General features: G+C 41.0%; 2 protein-coding genes across 5 annotated transcripts in view; one reads left to right on the top strand and one right to left on the bottom strand.

The window, feature by feature from the left end:
• The window catches only part of LOC115930105 (zinc finger protein 419), a 58442-nt gene that overhangs the window by 11488 nt on the left and 26793 nt on the right, over window positions 1-20161 (bottom strand). The window contains exon 2 of the mRNA XM_019015813.4: window positions 1990-4200. The gene's annotated coding sequence lies outside the window, so the exon portion shown is untranslated. The remainder of the gene's footprint in view (window positions 1-1989; window positions 4201-20161) is intronic.
• ZNF772 (zinc finger protein 772) lies at window positions 4111-17462 on the top strand. Of its 4 annotated transcripts, XR_010132071.1 has the most exons (6): window positions 4116-4400; window positions 5005-5043; window positions 5891-6017; window positions 6528-6650; window positions 7253-9441; window positions 14595-17462. XR_010132071.1 is itself a non-coding variant. In XM_055370779.2 (5 exons), the coding sequence occupies exons 1-5, from the start codon at window positions 4368-4370 to the stop codon at window positions 8398-8400; spliced, it is 1470 nt and encodes a 489-aa protein (XP_055226754.1). In that variant the 5' UTR covers window positions 4111-4367; the 3' UTR covers window positions 8401-9884. The 4 variants fall into 4 exon arrangements, 2 of the variants coding, with proteins under 2 accessions (XP_055226754.1, XP_018871362.2); XR_008674028.2 differs by lacking the exon at window positions 6528-6650 and having other exon boundaries at window positions 4111-4400; XM_055370779.2 differs by lacking the exon at window positions 14595-17462 and having other exon boundaries at window positions 4111-4400; window positions 7253-9884.

Here is a 20161-nt window from a genome sequence, read left to right as displayed (position 1 = left end):
GACAGAGTCTCACTCTGTCACCAGGCTGGAGTGCAGTGGTGCAATCACGGCTCACCACAACCTCCGCCTCCTAGGTTCAAGCGATTCCCCTGCCTCAGCCTCCCGAGTAGCTGGGACTACAGGCACGCACCACAATGCCCAGCTAATTTTTTGTATTTTTAGTAGAGACGGGGTTTCACCATGTTGCCCAGGATGGTCTCGATCTCCTGACCTCGTGATCTGCCCGCCTAGGCCTCCCAAAGTACTGGATTACAGGTGTGAGTCACTGCGCCCAGCCATACCAGCATTTCTGTAACCCCCGCTGTAAGTCATTCACCCACCAAGGAGGTCTAATTTGTGGCATTTCTGATTTCTTACATTGTGTCATCTAACATAGTTTTGCCTATTTTTCAGTTTGCATTCATTTGAATCTGGTAAGTGCTCATCCACCTCCTTCATTAGAATTCTGTCAGGATGATTACTAGAATTTAGAGCTGTATGTACTGCATATGTCTGATGAGAAATGACTCACAAGGATGTGTGGATAGCAGTACAATTATTGTTTTTCTAAAAAGACTGTGCAATGTGCAATGGCCCATCCTTCATTGAGCCTTAGGGCTTCTGTGAAGTCCTGCTCCTTTTGTTTTTTAGCTTGGCTTCCGTCTTGGGATTGAGACAACAATGATATTCTAGTTTCAAAGCACAGGAAAACAAAATCATTGGCTTTAAATGGAATAGGAATTATATGAGATTTTTATTTGAGAATTCTTTTTAAAAAAATTTTGAGAATTCCTAATTGAACACCATCCATCTGCATATTGGATTAAACAGTTACTCTAAATGTACCAAGATTGCACTCTCACATAAATGGCACATGGCTATGCTCTCTCTGCTGGGCAGTGGACTCAGACCCTCACTGAGCTTTCATGTTCCACGAAGTGTGAAGGGCAGCACCAAATCGATAACATGGTTGTGAATCTCCTGTTCGCTGGCCTAGGTTTGCAAGGAAATGATTTTAGTTCTTGCTGTAAAGGAGAGAGGAGGAAGAGAACGTGGATTGAGTCAGGGGCATTACAGGAGTCCTCTGCTGAGGAAGAAATCCTAGGGGCTGGAGAGTAGCAATAAGCCTGACAAAAAAGACAACATAGAAATTACTGGTGGGACCACTGAAAATGCGGGACATGTTATAACCCTAAACCATGTTATAACACTAAAATTTGGAGGGAAGCCCTTCCCCCTCTAGCCACCAACATGCTTCTGATTCTCCCAAATAGAACCTGATTTGTGTTGAAGTCATCTTCTGCATGATATGTGGAGAATGAACTGAAGTAGAGAAAAAACTGATGTAGGATACAAGGCAGAAGGCGTTGTGTAGTTCAGGAATGTTGGCAGATTGGCCCAAGGGCATGAAATTGGAGGTGTTGAGAAGAAGATGACCTGAGACATATTAGGAGGCAGAGGTAACAGGATATGTAGGTGGTTGGGATGATACGGTGAAGCTCAGGCAATAACATTTCACCTATCAAACCCTCTGTATTTGTGGGCCAGCAGGACTCTTCCTGTTTTGATTCTTGATTGGCATCCAAGGAACCCACGTTTAGGGAATAAATGAAGCTGAAGGTTCATGTTTCTGTGGTGAAGAAAAGGCAAGACACATTCTTGTCCTCATGTCAGCTGCCTGGGACGTTGAATTTTTCATAGCCTTGTTTGTCTAACATAGAAAGGGCTCTGAACCTACCCAGATAGATGACCTAGGGTAGGAGGCCATGCTGGGCAGTAGTTAGTCATGGCTCCTTGGGCTCCATTCCCAACTATGCCACTTAACAGCCACAGCTGAAAACAAATTATAGACCCAAGAAGCCTCAGTTTCCTCATATTAATTTAGGTGACAAATCCACTTTACAGGGCAAAAGTGCGTAGTGTTTATAAAAGGCCTGATAGAATGTCTAGGATATGGACATTATTAAATGTAAATTATTGTCATCCTTATCCCACCCCTGTATGACTAACCAGAAGATGTTGATGATATGCAGTTCCCTGATGACATCTCAGCCCAGCTGGGTGAGTCAAGGGCCTGGTAACCTTCAAGCGTAGGTCTTGGTTTCTCTAAAGCAGATTCTGGACGTTTCTAACTACAACATGATTCTTTTCTTACTGACAGAGTAGGGAGTCTGGGAATGTTAGTTGTGCTTTCAATCACAATTCAAATTCTGTGGAAATTCACTGAAGAAAAGAGAATACCTCGTGAAGCGTGTTTTGGTCCATCAAAAATTACTAACTGCTTATTTGAGTATTTATTGCATAGTCATTTAGGTTTTGCAAAAGTTGTCAAAATCAAAATGAGTGACTTGTGTAAAATAAATAAATAAGTAAATAAATAAATAAAGCCAGGAGGCTGAGAAAAGAGGGCACTCACACACGCTTAAGATAAGAGCTATTACTGTCTCTGAGGGCTCTTAATGCACATATTCCCGTTAAAAGAAGTTTTGACAAGAACTTCACAAACTGCAGCTTGCTATAGGAGTTACAAGGACAGCTCTAGATTTAGTAGAACACTTGCCTGACAGATTGTCTCCACTAATGAACTGGTGTTAACCTCTGCCATAAACATCTGTGACCAATGTTCTTTTTATCTCAAAACAAATTATATATACTTTTCCCTTTTGCCTTTGAAAGCTTCTCCTTGTTTCAAGCTCTCTGGATATGCTTATAGTCCCTACAGCCTGCATGTCCTGGATTTGCAAATCCCCTGTGCATTCCTGAATGAACTCAACATCTTTGAAGAATCTGTTATTTAGGTTGACAGTTTAAATATATCCTACATTGTGCTTTTCTTTGCCTCACTTGTTCCACTTATTTTACCATTATTTTACCTTTCTATTGATTATTTATTTATATTCCAAACATTTCCTCTTCTAGTTTGAAAAGTATATACGCTGACTGTATTTATTATATTTAGGCTAAAAATTACAAACGTTTAACACATTAGCGTGCCATACAGGATTGTAATACATTTACTTTCCACTTGGAAATATAAAAGATTTAAAACTTTGAGCAACTAGCCTCCTTTCAATTTATATGTAGTTGAGGTTACGCACGGGAATTCCATCATTCTAACTCAATAAGTGTATCTACTTATGTTTTACACTGTAATAAGCTGTCATTTTAATCAAAAGATGCACTTCTTTTCATCTTCATTTCTTCTCTCATTGCAGACTTTTCACCTGGGATCAACTTTCTTTGGCCTTGAGTATTATTTTAAACATTATTTTTTGTGTAAATGTATTTCCATTACATTTATCATTTTTGGTTTCAAATAGTTTTATATCACACTTCCATAAAAGACATTTTGTTGTGTATAGAAATCTAGTTTGGTGGTTATTTCTTCTTTACAGAAAGTGTTCATGTTGCCCTTTTCATTGCCATATGACATTTGATGAATTCTGTCTTTTCAGACACTTGTAAAACACTTAAAATATTGAATACATCTCTGTATATGGAGTATGAAATACTATCTTGAACAAGAGTATTACTTGTTGGGTTTGACACAATCATTGCTGTATAAGCAGGAGAAATATTTTCTGAGGTAAGAGACAGAAGCGTTATTCACTTACTTCAAGGCCACCAAACATCCCCACTCCATGTTCCACATCATGGTGTCTGGAGTCTTTTCTTTCTTGTGCCTGACAGAAAATGCTGAGGCTCGCCAAACTAACTCTGGAGCATCAGGCTACACGCATTTGAAAACAATATTTGTTAACTTCCAGCCATAGAAATCTGAGTGACGTCAGTGTATGGTGTGTCCATTTTATTTTTTGATGAGCATTCTCTGCGTAAGGAAGGCTGAAATCATGTCTCTAAACATTCCTTTGATGTCAAACACGACGTTCACCAGAAATACAGATATGGCTCCTTCAAGAGGAAGCTAAGCTCCGTCTGGGCCTTGGAGACGAAGGGACACCATTTCCACGCGCCCCTGGCGGTCTTCTCTGGGCTTTTGACCTAGAGGTGAAGCGAGACGCCGCTTACTAGTGTTGGTGCCGTGGGAACTACATTACCCAGGAAACTTGGCGGCTCTGGGCCAATGAAAACCCAGGAAATAGGCGTTTCCGTTGGTCCTCACCAACGTCAGGGCGGGACTTCCTCTACCATCCTCGGGTGGACATTTTGTTTGCTTTTCCATTAATCCACTGGTTTAGTCTCCAGAACGCAATGTCAGACCTGAGGTGACAGAAAAGGGAAAACGTGAGAGAGTGTCTTCTTCCCTGAAGAGAGGTGGGCCTGAGGCTTGACAGTGGCGCTGCCTGAGTGACCTAGCCGCTGGGCTGGGCCCTGGACAGCTGATCCCAGCTGCACTTGTCGCCACCCTTCCGTAGTCCACAGGCCTGATGGCGGCGGCTGAGCCGATGGGCCCGGCACAGGTGGGTGCTGCGTCTGCGAGTCTGCGCGCTGACCCCCATCTCTGAATCCTAAAGCTTCGAATGAACGATTCCTCGGGTTACTGCAGCTCAGGCCCCTGTATCTAGAACAGTGGGGGTGCTCGTGTTCGGGACCCATTTTGACAGCACGAGCTGAAGGACGTTCCAGGCAGAGAGACCAGTGTATGCAAAGGCTCAGAGATGGTTCACAGCTGGAGCATTTGGGAAAACTGGGCCTTTAGTGTCTGAAAGGATCAGAGCGCTTTATAAGTGATTGCATCTGGAATATCATCCTGAGCAGCTGGGTCTCTATTCTGAGGGTGATGGGAGCCATGGAAGGTTCTGAACAGAGGAGAGCCAGAATCCGAGGGTTTAAAAAGTATTCCATAGACTGCTCATGGAGGGCAGACTCTTGTTGGCCATGGGGGCGGATAATGAGCACTGTTCTGAGCTAACACAGTTAAGAGGCATCCTTGAAGATGGAAGCACAGAGGGTAGACATTCAGCTCCCAGGCACATTGTAACAGGGGAGGAATATGGGATGGGGTTGAGCCTTTGGGGTTCCTTCAAGATTGCTTGACTCGCATAGTCTCCCTCTTCCCTACAGGTTCCCATGAACTCAGAAGTAATTGTGGACCCTATACAGGTGAGGGGAGAATGTCCATGCTCTCACCGATCCCACCCCCACCCAATACGCTCTCAAGCATTGTGGTGTTATATAGAACACTCTCCTGCTACTCTCCGATCTCTTGGGTCTGAGGACTCTGGAGAAGCCCCAAGCCCAGGGTCCTGACTCCGGGCCAGGGGTTTTATGGAGGGGTTTCCATTTCTGCCAACCATTGGAATAAGGTTGGAAGGTTGTTCCAGGCACAGGAACCAGCCTGTGCAAAATACTTAGAGGTGAAACTGAGAAGGGAGTTTTCAAGAAATTGCAGGTCTCTGTCATGTCTGGTGGGAACCAAGAGCAAGGGGGCGGGAATCATCCTGAAATGGCTTAAAGATGATTATGTAGATTGGGAGTTAAAAGAGAATATTCATTTCACAGTGGTAGTGCATTTAGTGAGCCAGGAAGGTGATGGTGGAGAGCCAGAGTTGTGAGATAACTGTGATCCAAAGAGTGATGTACATAGGGAAAGAAGTGTAGACTGATGACGTCTGGGCTTAAAGGAGAAAGGCAAGCCCATCTTTGGTTGTCTGGTAAGCATGATGTTAGTGACCCCAGAGGAATTTGCTTACAGAAGGGTGAGGCCCTGTATGCTAAGCACAGAGCTTAGAGGGTGACAACTTCTTCACCTGCCTGTGGTTGCTATGGGTAGACACAGTGATCCATTGGGACCATGAGGCGAGAGAAGACACCAATGACACCTGGTCCTGATATTTCCTGAGTTGAGGAGTTAGGTAGGAGGGTATACAGGAGGGAGATGTGTGGGGGCACGGATGGGGGTTCTTGGGAGAGATGCTGCTCATGGACTTGGCTCTCCCGATTGTGGCAGGGGCAGGTGAACTTTGAGGACGTGTTCGTGTACTTCTCGCAGGAGGAGTGGGTGCTCCTTGATGAGGCTCAGAGGCTCCTGTACCGTGATGTGATGCTGGAGAACTTTGCACTTATGGCCTCTCTGGGTAAGGCCGTCACATCCACCCCAGTGACTTGGACTGGGTCCTGCCCTTCCCCTTTTTTTCAGGGCATCTTTGTCCTTCCTACATCAGAGCCGTGGACACTGTCTCATTTCTTAGTGCCTGGAGTAGGTTCTGTGAGTGCTGGGCTTGGGCTGTTTGCACTCCTACTTTCTCCTGAGCATTCCCAGCGCTTGCTGTCTCAGAGCCTTGCAGGCATGGATTCAGGAGTTATGCATTGTATTGTCAGCCCAGTGGGTCATATCCATCTTGTCCTTTCCCTGTCTGAATTCCTCTGTCTGTATCCATGACACCTCTGTGCCTGGGATTCTGCGCTCTTCCTTTAGCTGACATTTCCTGTTGCCTGCCTATGTCAGGAATTGTAGGGACCATTATGGTCGCTACTTGCTAGGACCACTGCACTATTCCTGCAAGACCTTACTCTGAGATTATTTTAATAATATTTAGTTTTCTATATGGGTTACCCAGACCAGTGCTGTTCTGTCTTTCCCTTAGGACATACATCTTTCATGTCCCACATAGTTGCCTCACTAGTGATGGGTAGTGAGCCCTGGGTACCTGACTGGGTGGACATGACCCTAGCTGTTGCCACAGAGACTCCAGGTGGGAGTGACCCTGGTGAGTAGGAGCTGGGGAAAGGTGTGATGTCAGGGCTGGGTTCGTATCATTCCATAGCCTCTTTGTGCCTACAGTTGCATTAGTGCTAAGGTCACTGGCCTTTCATACTCTGGCCTTTGGCCTCTGGATGTTCCATACCTCTGCCTTCATGTCTCACCTGTTCCTCTCCATGGCTTGTTCTACAGTGCCTTCCAGCATTGGCCTGTACTTAGTGTTTCATGAGATGTGTAGCCCAAATAGTCCTTAAACACCAACTACTGAGTAGCAATTTGATTTTCTTTGGTATGGACCATAACCTTCTGCACAGCTCTCACCTGTCCCCAGCAGCCAAGAAAATCTGATTGTGAATGACTTTGAGACCTGCCTCTTTTTTGTGCTGTACCCCACATCTTTGTCCTCTCCCAGTTGAGGCCTTCTCCATTCTATGACATTTAGATGCCAACTACTGTATAGTACACATTTGCTGAACTTGAGTTTGGACCCTTGTCCTAACAACAGTCCTATGACCTTGGTCTTAGTTGTGTTAGACACATATTTGTAGTGAGGCTTCCCCTCTTCCACCTGTGCCAATTTGTACTTCACCAGCATTTCTCTGCTTTCAGGTTGTTGGCATGGAATGGAGGATGAAGAGATACCTTTTGAGCAGAGCTTTTCTATAGGAATGTCACAGATCAGGATTCCCAAGGGAGATCCTTCTACTCAGAAGGCTTACCCCTGTGGGACATGTGGCCTGGTCTTAAAAGACATTTTGCACTTGGCTGAGCACCAGGAAACACACCCAGGGCAGACACCATACATGTGTGTGCTGTGTGGGAAACAGTTCTGGTTCAGTGCAAACCTTCACCAGCACCAGAAGCAGCACAGTGGAGAGAAACCCTTTAGAAGGGATAAGAGCAGGCCTTTTCTTCTGAACAACTGTGCTGTGCAATCATCGGAGATGTCTTTTGTGACAGGGGAGGCTTGTAAGGACTTCCTAGCCAGCTCAAGCATTTTCCAGCACCATGCCCCTCACAATGAGTGGAAGCCACACAGCAACACCAAGTGTGAGGAGGCCTCTCACTGTGGAAAAAGGCATTACAAATGCAGTGAATGTGGGAAAACCTTCAGCCGCAAAGACTCACTTGTTCAACACCAGAGAGTCCACACTGGAGAAAGGCCTTATGAGTGCGGTGAATGTGGGAAAACCTTTAGCCGCAAACCCATACTTGCTCAGCACCAGAGAATCCACACTGGAGAAATGCCTTATGAGTGTGGCATATGTGGGAAAGTTTTTAATCATAGCTCTAACCTTATTGTACATCAAAGAGTACACACTGGAGCAAGGCCTTACAAGTGCAGTGAATGTGGGAAAGCCTATAGTCACAAATCTACACTTGTTCAGCATGAGAGTATCCATACTGGAGAAAGGCCATATGAGTGCAGCGAATGTGGAAAATACTTTGGTCACAAATACAGACTCATTAAACATTGGAGTGTTCATACTGGAGCAAGGCCTTATGAGTGCATCGCATGTGGGAAGTTCTTTAGCCAAAGCTCTGACCTTATTGCACATCAAAGAGTTCATAATGGTGAAAAGCCTTATGTGTGCAGTGAATGTGGAAAAGCCTTTAGCCACAAACATGTACTTGTTCAGCATCATAGAATTCACACTGGAGAAAGGCCATATAAGTGCAGTGAATGTGGGAAGGCCTTCAGGCAGAGGGCTTCCCTCATCCGCCACTGGAAAATTCACACTGGAGAAAGGCCTTAGGATGGGAGATAATTCCGTTTCCTTGTTCAACATAATAACTGACATCAGAGAGAAGCTCCAAGCATAGGCTTTATATGTAGCCGACAGCCAGAAGTAGAACTTTATACACTCAAACACTCACCCTGGGGAGGTTCTTCTGAGTGCCAGCTATACGGGAAGCCTTCTGGAGCTATGCTGAGTTTTCTAGACTCTTGCTGGAATTTCGTCAAGGCAGTGCCTCTGTTAGAAGCCATCTGTCTTTGTGCTGGAAGAGTCCTGCATTGTGCAAAAGTAACCCCAATGTGTTTCAAAAGACAGACCTCTGTACTATTCCCTTCCCTGGAGGGAATCATCAGTAGCCTGAGGCCATCAAGGATTCTCACTTTTTTTCTGCCCCACTACTGGTTTAAGCATGAGCATGACCCAGTTTTAGCCAGAAAGATGGGAGCTTTGTTCTGCTGACCACTGGCAGAGGTTTCATTTCATGGATATAGTTGATCTCACATGGCACTTGGGATGAATTTTTCTAGCCTTCAAGACACCTGACCTGAAATTGGCTGCCTCATATTCTGGTTTTGCAACAAATGCCTTAATTTTTAGACTATCTTAAATCTTGAGGATTCTGTTCGCTTTGTGGGTTGGGTTGAGAACAGAATTGAGCTAAGCCAGTATGAAGGGAAGAATAGCTTTTGTGAGAGCTCCAACTATCTGTATCTCTGAAGTGATAGTAGGATGGCAAAGACTAGCTCTTATTCTAGTGTCAAGCTAACTTACTTGACTGCTTCAGCTCTCCTAGGAAAGAATGCCAGTCTTTGTAGGCCTAATCTTTTGGTCTATATGTTAAGATTTTTTGTGTAATCGAGGTCACCCTAAGCAGTGGGCATTTGTTGTGATAATCTCTAATGTGTCTGGGAGCAACATGAATTACGTCCCTTGTTCCCAGAAGATACTTCATATTCCCAAGGCTTCTTGAGGAGAATTTGAACTCATGGGACATGTCAAGATCTCTGAAGTCTATTTTTCAGTAGGCAGTTGATATTGGCTGTCCTCCAGAAGGCCCAGGTAGGAATCATAGTTGGTGCAGAAACCCAGATTAATAAAGGAATGAGAAAACTGCAGCAAACTATGGGAATATGACCCTTCTAAAGGTACATCCACATGTGTTTCCATTACTCTGGCTCCATTATGAGGGTTTACAGAAATATTCCCATACCTGTGTCTCTTATGGCTAAGGTTACTGTCCAGAAGTCATTCTAAACATTTTTGCAATAAACTGCACATATTTATAGTGTACCATTTGATAAGTTTTGATACATGTTGGCACTTCTCAAACCAAAAGTTTCCTGATTCCTTTTATATTTTCTCCCTTTCCTTCACCCATCCCCAGGCAACTATTGATCCATTGTCACTGTAGATTTGTTTGTATTTCCTAGAATTCTACAGAGATAGAGTAATTTAATATGTATTCTAATGTTTTTGGCTTCTTAAACTCTGAAATTAAGGCACATGGTGGTGTTCTGTGTTTCATAGTTCATTTCTTTTCATTTGTACTTTGCTAAGAGTGTTCCATTGTAGAGAAATAGTTCCAAAGCAAGTGATCCTGGAGAGAACTCACACAAGAACAAAGCCACAGTATCTGTCATTACCTTAAACTGAAAGTGATGAGCCGTCATTTCTGCTATATTTCATAAGTAACCCTAGCTAATCCTGGTTAAAAGTGGAAGAGAACTACACAAAAGTGAAAATAGGGATTTGTGGGGTGTTTTCTTGGACTCTGGTGACCATAATCCTATATGGTTTTTTTCTTTTTCTGTTTTAGTTGTTTAATGTGAATTACATTGACTGATTTTTTTAAATGTTAAGCCAACCTTGCATTTCTGGAATAATTCCCATTTGGTCATGATGTATTAGTCATTTAGTATATTGTTGAATTTGATTTGCTATTTTGTTTTGTTTTGTTTTTTTGTAACAAGTTTTGCACCAATGTTCATGAGTGATATTTGTCCCTAATTTTCTTTCTTGCTTGCTTGCTTTTTTTTCTTTGTAATTTTATATCTTGCCCAGGTTTGGCTTTGGTATCAGCATAATGCCAGCTTTATAGAGTAAGTTGGGAAGTATTCCTGCTCTTCAGCTCTCTGGAAGAGTTTGTGAATAATTGGTATTATTTCTTCCTTAGATGTTTCGTAGAATTCACCAAGGAAGCTGTCTGGGCCTGGAGTTTGTTTTGTAGGAAAGTTTCTAACTATAAGTTTGATTTCTGTGGTAGATAGAGGGCTGTACAAGTTATATGTACATCTGTCTGTGTGTGTGTTGTCTGTCTGTCGCTCTGGCCCTGAAGTGTGTTTTGTAGGACAGCATCTAACTACAAGTTTGATTTCCATGGTAGATGGAGGGCTATACTAGTTATATATACATCTGTTTGTCCGTCCATCTGTTTGTCACTCCATCCATCCATCTGTCTCTAGAGTGAGCTTTGATGGTTTGTGTCTTTCAAGGAGTTTTTCTGTTTCATTTAAGTACTCAAATTTTTCAAAATATTATTTTCATACTTGTAGAATTTGTAGTGGTGCAACCTCTTCTATTCCTGATACTGGTAATGTCTATATTTTTCTTTTAACCTTGATTGGTTTGGGTAGAGATTTATCAATTTTACAATTTTATTGATCTTAAAGTACTTGGTATTATTGAATTTTCTGTTTTCTGATATTTTGGGATTTTTTTTTTTCCATTTTGAGTTTTACTAATGCCTTCCGCTTTTATTGGATTTCATTTCTTTTGCTACTTTTTAACATGGAAGCTGAGGTCCTTCATTTCAAACCTTTGGGTTTTTTTCCCCTAATATGGGGAAGAGATGTTAATGTTAAAAATCTATCTGAGAACTGCTTTAATTACCTCCCATTCAAACTTGATGTGGTTTCATTTTTTTTTTTTTTGAGACAGTGTCTTGCTCTGTCATCCAGGTTGGAGTGCAGTGGCGCGATCTCGGCTCACTGCAAGCTCTGCCTCCCGGGTTCACGCCATTCTCCTGCCTCAGCCTCCCGAGTAGCTGGGACTACAGGCACCTGCCACCATGCCCGGCTAATTTTTTGTATTTTTAGTAGAGACGAGGTTTCACTGTGTTAGCCAGGATGGTCTCGATCTCCTGATCTTGTGATCCGCCTGCCTCAGCCTCCCAAAGTGCTGGGATTACAGGCGTGAGCCCAGCCGATGTGGTTTCATTTTAGTTGAGTTTAGGATGTTTTCCAGTTAAAAAAATTCTTCTTGACACATGGCTCTTTTTAAATGTATGTTATTTAATTCCTAAATATTTGGGGATTTTGCTTATCTTTCTGGTAGTTTCTGCAATAATTCCATTGTGGTCAGAGTACATTAAGACTTGAATTATTTACATTTATTGAGATTTGCTTTGTGGCCCAGAATATGGGCTATCTTGGTGTGAGTTACATGTTCACTTGAAATGTATACTGTACTCTCGTTTGATGAAGGGGTTCTACAAGTGTTGATTAGGTAAAAATGGTTGATGTTATTTAAGTTTTTTCTATCTTTATTGACATTCTGTGGTTTTGGTTCTAGCAATTATTTTAAGAGGATTGTTGACATCTCTGAATATTAAATTGGATTTACTTCTCTGCAGTTCTGTCAGATTTTGCTTCACATATTTTGGTATGTTTTTATTAGGTGAATAATAAATATTTCCTATTTTATGTCCACTTGATGTGTTGACCACTTTATCATTATGATCCTGTTAATCTCTGGTAATATTCTTTCTCTAAAATCTCCCTTGTCTGATACTGTTAACATGGTTTAATTTTGAATGGACACTGAATTTTAGGTACTGATTTTTTTTAAATTTTCTATAGATATTCTTGATTTCTTTTTTCTGTTACATGGTTAAGTTACTTGGAAACAATATGATCTTTTGGGGAGTCTTGATTCTAAGCATTTCTTGATGAGATTATTGCAGCATACATTTTAAGACAAATTCCCCTCCCATTACTGAGACACAACCTTCCTATATTCTCTACCTAATGCTTCATGAATTATGAGTTTTTTTTACTCAAGCTGGTTGAAATGAGAACTATCATGTTTTCTGTATAAGCCTTGGGAATTGCTTCCCGTATAATCCTTTCAGGTGCTTCTTTACCCATCCTCTGGTCTTTTTCTATATGCAAACACAGATTATACTCAGCTGAATACTTGGGGATGGCCCTCTATATCTCTGAAGTTTTTTCTCTCCTGTACTCTGCTCTGTAGACTCCAGCTACCTTGGCAAACCGAGACTCTTAGTTATGTCTGCTTAACACAGGATGACTTTTAGGCTCTGAGCTCTCCATCTTTGTATTAGGGCCTCAGAATTAATTTTCACAGTAACCTTATTTAGTTTTTTCTTTTTTGAGAAAATCTATGAACCCATGTTTTTTCTTTCTGATATAGTGGAAGGTCTATCAATTTTAATAATTTATTCAAAGTGTCTCCTTTTTTTAATCAGAAAGAACATAAATCACATATTACAGATAGGAGCAATGAAACATAGTATAGTACTAGATAACTTTGAAACATATAATGGATAATGTGTGATTGTTTTAAACAACCCTTTCTCAGTAAGTTGAAACTTGGAAAACAAAAATCCATTGAAAGATACCAACTGACCAGGCTCACTCGAGATCTGAAAAATCCTCTACTAAAGATATTTAATACATATATCTATATATCTCTTAGAGAGAAAGAATAAGTCATATTCTAGTGAGATTTGTTAGGATTTTTTTTTTTTTTTTTTTTGAGACGGAGTCTCCCTCTATTGCCAGGCTGGAGTGCAGTGGCGCGATCTCAGCTCATTGTAACGTCCGCCTCCTGGGTTCAAGCAATTATCCTGCCTCATCATCCTGAGTAGCCGGGATTACAGGTGCATGCCACCATGCCCAGCTAATTTTTGTATTTTTCGTAGACACAGGGTTTCATCATGTTGGCCAGGATGGCCTTAATCTCTTGACTTCATGATCTGCCTGCCTCGGCCTCCCAAAGTGCTGGGATTACAGGCATGAGCCACCGCACCCAGCCTTGAGATTTGTTAGGATCTTAAAGTTGGCTTAACAGTAGAAAATCTATTAATTATTATATTAAATACAGTCTGTGGTGTAATAAAAAATATATCTGGATCTTTGTCCCAGGCTTAGTACTACAAAAATCTTGCAATTCTTTGAGTGAGAGAAGTGTATTTTTTATACTAACGAAGTGATTCATTATAGGCTCCTAGAAAGGTTCAGAATGGGGGCTCTTCATCAGAAAGACCAACCATGTAATAAGACGGTTGAAACATTGAGCCAGATTGACCTTTGGGGAGAGAAAAGGAACTAGAGATTGAAGTCAGCCATGTGGTTGTGATTTAATCACAGCTACAAAATGAGACACCCCCTCCTCGTTCCTCCCTACCAACTTAGAACTCTTGACGCAGAGGCTTGGTGGAGTTTCCTGGTTGGTGAACATGTTGATGTACCAGGAGGGTGATGTGCCTTGACTTTGTGGGGAGAAGGTATGGAAACTTCACATCTAACCAATAACTAGAACACTTAAAAAAATTCTCAAATGACCATCCATAGGTGAATGAGTAATTGTATTAATTTTCTAGGGCTGCCGTAACACAATACCAAAGACTGGGTGGCTCAAACAACAGAAATTAATTTTCTAACAATTCTAAAGTCCAAGATTAAGATGCTGGCAGTGTTGGATTTCTCTGAGGCCACTCTCCTTGGCTTGCACATGGCTGCCCTCTTTCTGTCTCTTCACAAGGCCATCACTGTATGCATGTGTACCCCTGGTATCTCTGTGTTTCTTAATTTCTTATAAGGACACTGGTAAGATTAGGGTCCAACCTAATGGGCTGATTTCAACTTAATTCTTTAAAGTCCTACCTCCAAATACATCACATTTTGAGGTACTAGGGGGTTAGGATTTCAACATATAAATTTTGGGTATGCACAATAATGTCCATGGCAGCAATCGATTGTAGCATCTCTATGAAATGGAACACTATCCAGCAATATAAAAGGATGCCTATACATAATATGGACAAATCTCAAAAGCCTTAAGCTCAGTGAAAGAAGCCAGATGCAGATGATTACATGTAGTATCATTCAATTTATGTAAAAATCTAGAAAAAGAAAAATCAGTGGAGCAAGAAGGCCAAAGAGAAACATTCATCAATTTTCTCTCCACAGGAACACGAGCTGAACAACTACTCATGCAAGAAAGCACAGTCATAAGAACCAGAAAACTAGATGAGTGATCGGAGTACCTGATTTTAACATAATATCAAGAAGAAAGGCATTGAAGTGGGTAGGAAAGGTAGTCTTGCATTGCTTAAACCACCCCTTTCCCATCCCTTGGCAGACCAACATGCAGAGAAAAATCTGTGTGCTTGTAGAAGAGAGCGCGAAGTGAGTGTGGGACTGCATTGGAACCTGGTGCTGCCCAGGCACAGAAGAACACAACACAGCACAATTCTACTTGTGCCCATGGAGACTGCATTTACACCAGCCTGGGGCCAGAAGCAAATTCCTTTCAACCCCCGTGAAAGGAATCTGAGTCTCAGCTGGCACCACCAACAGCTGACCGAAGTGGCCTGGGGCCCAGAATAAGTTTGAGTGGCAGTGAGGTCACAAGGACTGCAGTCCTTGGGCAAGCCCTGGTGCTGCAGTGGTCTCTAAGGCTGTGGACTTTGGGTGCATGTGACCCAGCATGACACCAGCCGTAGCAGCCAAGGGAGTGTGCCACACCCCTCCCCCAACTCCAGGCAGTGTGGCTCAGAAAGAGACTCCTTCTGCTTGAGGAAAGGAGAGGGAAGAGTACAGATGACTTTGTTTTTCAACTTGAGTACCAGCTCAGTCATAGGAAAATAAAGCACCAAGTAGAATCCTGAAGCCACTGATCCCAGGCCTTTCCTCCTGGACAGTGCTGCTAGACCCAACCCAGGCCAGAAGGGAATCTCTGTCGTGGTTGGTTGGACACAAGTTCTGGCTGGTTTTACCACCTGCTGACTAAAGTGGCCTCAAGCCTAGAATAAACATCAGTGGCAGTCAGATAGTACTGACTGTGGACCTTGGGCAATCCCCAGTACTGTGATGGTCATAGAGTCCATGGGTTTAGACTAGCATTACTGTGATGCCAGCTGTGATGGACACAGGAGTCCCTGTGTCACCTCTCCCCCAATTACAGGCAGCCTGGTATATATAGAGGGACTTCTTATACTTCGGGGAATGAGAGAGAAGAGAGTAAGGGACTTTGCCTGGGAACCCAGAACATTGTCTTCTCTTTCCCACATCTATCTAGGCTGGGTATCTAGGAGTCTGCAAGATTTATTGCATACTTGGGATTATGGCACCCTCTAGTGCTGAAATGGCTGCAGTGACCACAGCTTAGGGAACTCAGCACTCAGTCCCCTTTGAATTCTTTGAAGGCCCTCTGAAGAAGAATGAGTACAAGCAAGGCCAGACTGTGAAGACTGGAATAAATAACAAACTCTTCAGTGTTCAGACATATACAAATATCCACAAGTATTGAGAACATTCAAGAAAATATGATCTCATCAAATGGACTAAATAAGCTTCCCAGTGACCAGCCGTGGAGTGATAGAGATCTATCAGATAGGGAATATCTTTCAGACAGGGAATTCAAAATATCTGTCTTGAAGAAGCTCAAAGAATGTCAAGAAAACATGAAGAAAGAATTCAGAATTTTAGCAGAGAAATTTAACAAAGAGATTGAAATAATTACCAAAAAAAAAAAAAAAATCAAACAGAAATCCTAGGGCTGAAAAAGACAATGGATGAACTGAAAAATACATCAGAATATAACAACAGCATAATTGATTAAGCAGAAGAATTTGTTAGCTTAAATACAGGCTATTGAAAATACAGAGGAGAAAAAAGAAAAAGAATGAACTGTGCTTAAAAGATATAGAAAATAGCCACAAAAGGGCAAGTCTAAGAGTGATTAGCTTTAAAAAGGGAGTAGAGAAAGATGTAGGGATAGACAGTTAATTCAAAGAAATAATTATACTTTCCAAATATATATATATATTCATATATATGTGATTCATATTCATATATATATGAATATCCAGGTATAAGAAAGTCAAAGATTGCCAACCAGATTCAACACAAGACATATAACAATCAAACTCTCAAAGGTCAAAGATGAAAAAGAGGAAAGGTAGCAAGAGAAAAGAAACAAATAACATATAAAGGAACTCCAGTAGATTTGGCAGCAGTCTTCTCAGCAGAAATCTCATAGGCCAGAAGAAAGTGAAAAGACATATTTAAAGTGCTGAAGGGAACCATCTTCAACCAAGAATATTCTAGTCATCAAATATATTCTTCAACCATGAAGGCGAAATAAAGGCTTTCCCAGCAAACAAAAGCTGAGGGAATTCATCAATACCAGGCCTGTCTTACAAGAAATAGTAAAGAGAGTTCATCAGTCTGAAAGAAAAGAATGCTAATGTGCAACAAGAAATTATCTGAAGGAGTAAAACTTACTGGCAAAAGTACACAGACAAATTGAGAATATTTTAACACTGTAGTTCTGGTGTGTGAACCCCTCATATCTTTAGTATGAGCACTAAAATACAAATTTATCAAGAATGATGACTGAATAGCTTTTTAGGAGATATATAAAAAGATATAAAGTGAGACAACGAAAAGAAAAGGAGTGATGAGTTATAGTGTAGAGATTTTTAGTTTATTCTTTGCTTATTTCTTTTCATTGTGATCAAAGTCAAGTTGTCATCAGTTTAAAATAACTTGCTGTAACTGTAAGATATTTTTTATGTCTCATGGCAACCATAATGCAAAAATTTATAGTAGAGATACTAAAAACAAAAAGCAAAGGATTAAATCATACTACCAGAGAAAATCACTTATCCACAAAAAAGGGAGTAAGAAAATTAGAGAAGACTTAGAAAACAAATAACAAAATGGAAGTAGTAAGTCCCTAACTATAAGATTTAATGTAAATGGATGAAATTCTTCAACTAAAAGACATAGAGTAGTTGAATGGATTGAAAAAAAAAAAAAAAGACCCAACTATATGCTGCCTACAAGAAAACTCACTACACCTATAAAGATGTACAGACTGAGAGTGAAGGGACAGAAAAAGATATGCCATGCAAATGAAAACCAAAATGGAACAGGTCTAGCTATATTTATATCAGGTAAAATAATTATTTTTAAATAATGCAGTTTTTCAAGTTAAAAACTAAAAAAGAGAAAGTAATTATATAATGAAAAAAGTCAATTTAGAAAGATGTAACAATTGTAAATATATATGACCCCAACATTAGGGCACCCACAAACACATAAAGCAAATATTAGTAGATCAAAAGGATAGACTTCAATACAATAATACCAGAGAACTTCAACACCTCATCTTCAGCAATGGGCAGATCATTCAGAGAATACATTAACAAAGAAAAAAACCCAAAAGAAACTAAAGCAAAAAACCTAAAACTAAAAGAAGAAAACTAAAACAAAGAAATTAAACTCAAAATTGGTAGAAGGAAATAAAGATCAGAGCAGAAATAAATGAAATAGAGATTTTAAAATACAAAAGATCAACAAAACAAGGAGTTTTTTTTATTTTAATTTTTAGTTCTGGGGTACATGTGCAGAATGTGGAGGTTTGTTAAATAGGTAAACATGTGCCATGGTGATTTGCTGCACCTATCAACCCATCACCTAGGTATTAAGCCCAGCATATATTATCCATTTTTCCTAATGCTCTCCCTCCCCCAGCCCCATCCCCCGACAGGCCCCAGTGTGTATTGTTCCCCTCCCTGTGTCCATGTGTTCTCATTGTTCAGCTCCCACTTATAAGTGAGAACATGTGGTGTTTGGTTTTCTGTTCCTGCATTAGTTTGCTAAGGATAATGGCTTCTAGCTTCATCCATGTCCCTGCAAAGGACATGATCTCATTCTTTTTTTTTTTTTTTTTTTGAGGTGGAGTTGCACTCTTGTTGCCCAGGCTGGAGTGCAATGGTGTAATCTCGGCTCACCACAACCTCTGCCTCCCGGGTTCAGGTGATTCTCCTGCCTCAGCCTCCCGAGTAGCTGGGATTACAGGCATGCGCCACCACGCCCGGCTAATTTTTTGTATTTTTAGTAGAGACGGAGTTTCTCCGTGTTGGTCAAGCTGATCTCGAACTCCTGGCCACAGGTGACCTGCCCGCCTCGGCCTCCCAAAGTGCTGGGATTACAGGCGTGTGCCACTGCGCCCGGTCTAGCTCAGTACTTTGTATGAACACATAGTTTGCATTAAGGTTGAACTGCATATATGGTTTTACTTAAGGGTATATGCTTAAGTGAAAAAGGCATGGGTCAGAAGAGTGTACAAAGGATGCTGAATTATTTGAAGCCAGAAGAGGCATATGTATATAGGGACAGACAGGTGGGGAAACAGAAATGAAAGTTAGGATTCTATGGAATTATTCTGTGATATATCTTTGGGTTTTTACAAACATACTTTATATAATTCCTAAATAATGTTCAATTAAAATGAAATTATAAAATCCATAAAACTCAGGGGTTCTACACTCACAAAGGAATAGAAATAAAGCAAGGGAAATATTTAAAAGATATAAGATCTATCAAAGTTAATAACATTATTGTGATATTATACTATAATTTGCAAATGTAACCATGAGGAAAAACTGGGCGATATGGGCCAGGCTCTTTCTGTTTTATTTCCTACAACTGCTTGTGAATCTACAATTATTTCAATAAAATTTTCAATTAAATAGCCCAGTGATATGTAAGATGAAAATAAGATATTGTAAAACCTTGTCTTAATCATATCTTGGTAAACACCATTGGGTATTGATGAATTGAAACAAATAAACCTACAATGTAATTGGTAGCAAATCTTTCACCATAGAACAAAGCAAGTACAAATGCTAACTCAAATAATTTAAATAATCTCTAAACTACAAAAATTTTTGGAAGAATAAACATTAACTCATTTCATTTTAAATATATATATTTTGTATTAATTTCTATAGAAAATACATTGTGATTTGACTGCATAGTAATAATCATTGTAATCTATAAATTAATCATCAAAGAAATAGCAACCACAAAGATTGGAATCTCAACACATATGTTAAAAAGAAGTCCTAGGCCGGGCGCGGATTACGGGCTCACGCCTGTAATCCCAGCACTTTGGGAGGCCGAGACTGGCAGATCACGAGATCAGGAGATCAAGACCAACCTGGCTAATATGGTGAAACCCCGTCTCTACTAAAAGTACAAAAAATTAGCCAGGCGTGGTGGCGGGCGCCTGTAGTCCCAGCTACTGGGGAGGCTGAGGCAGGAGAATGGCGTGAACCCGGGAGGCGGAGCTTGCAGTGAGCCGAGGTGGCGCCACTGCACACCAGCCTGGGCGACACAGCGAGTCTCCATCTCAAAAAACAAAATACCAATACTATGCTGTTTTGGATACTATGGCTGTGTAAGGTGTTGAAGTCAGGTAGTGTGATGCTCCAGGTTTGTTCTTTTGGCTCAGGATTGCTTTGGCTATTTGGGCTCTTTTGAAGATCCATACAAATTTTAGAATTTTTTTCTATATCTGTGAAAAAATGGCATTTGTATGTTGATTGGGCTTGCATTAAATCTTTAGATTGTTTTGGGTAGTACTGTCTGTTATTTTAACAATATGTATTCTTTGAATACATGAGCATGGGATGTCTTTCCATTTGTTTGTGTCCTCTTCAGTTTATTTTATCAATGCTTTG

Source organism: Gorilla gorilla, chromosome 20 (assembly GCF_029281585.2).
Source record: "Gorilla gorilla gorilla isolate KB3781 chromosome 20, NHGRI_mGorGor1-v2.1_pri, whole genome shotgun sequence".
NCBI lineage: Eukaryota > Metazoa > Chordata > Mammalia > Primates > Hominidae > Gorilla > Gorilla gorilla.
The sequence above is the reverse complement of the archived record's forward strand: the minus strand, read 5'-3'. Positions and strand labels throughout refer to the sequence as shown.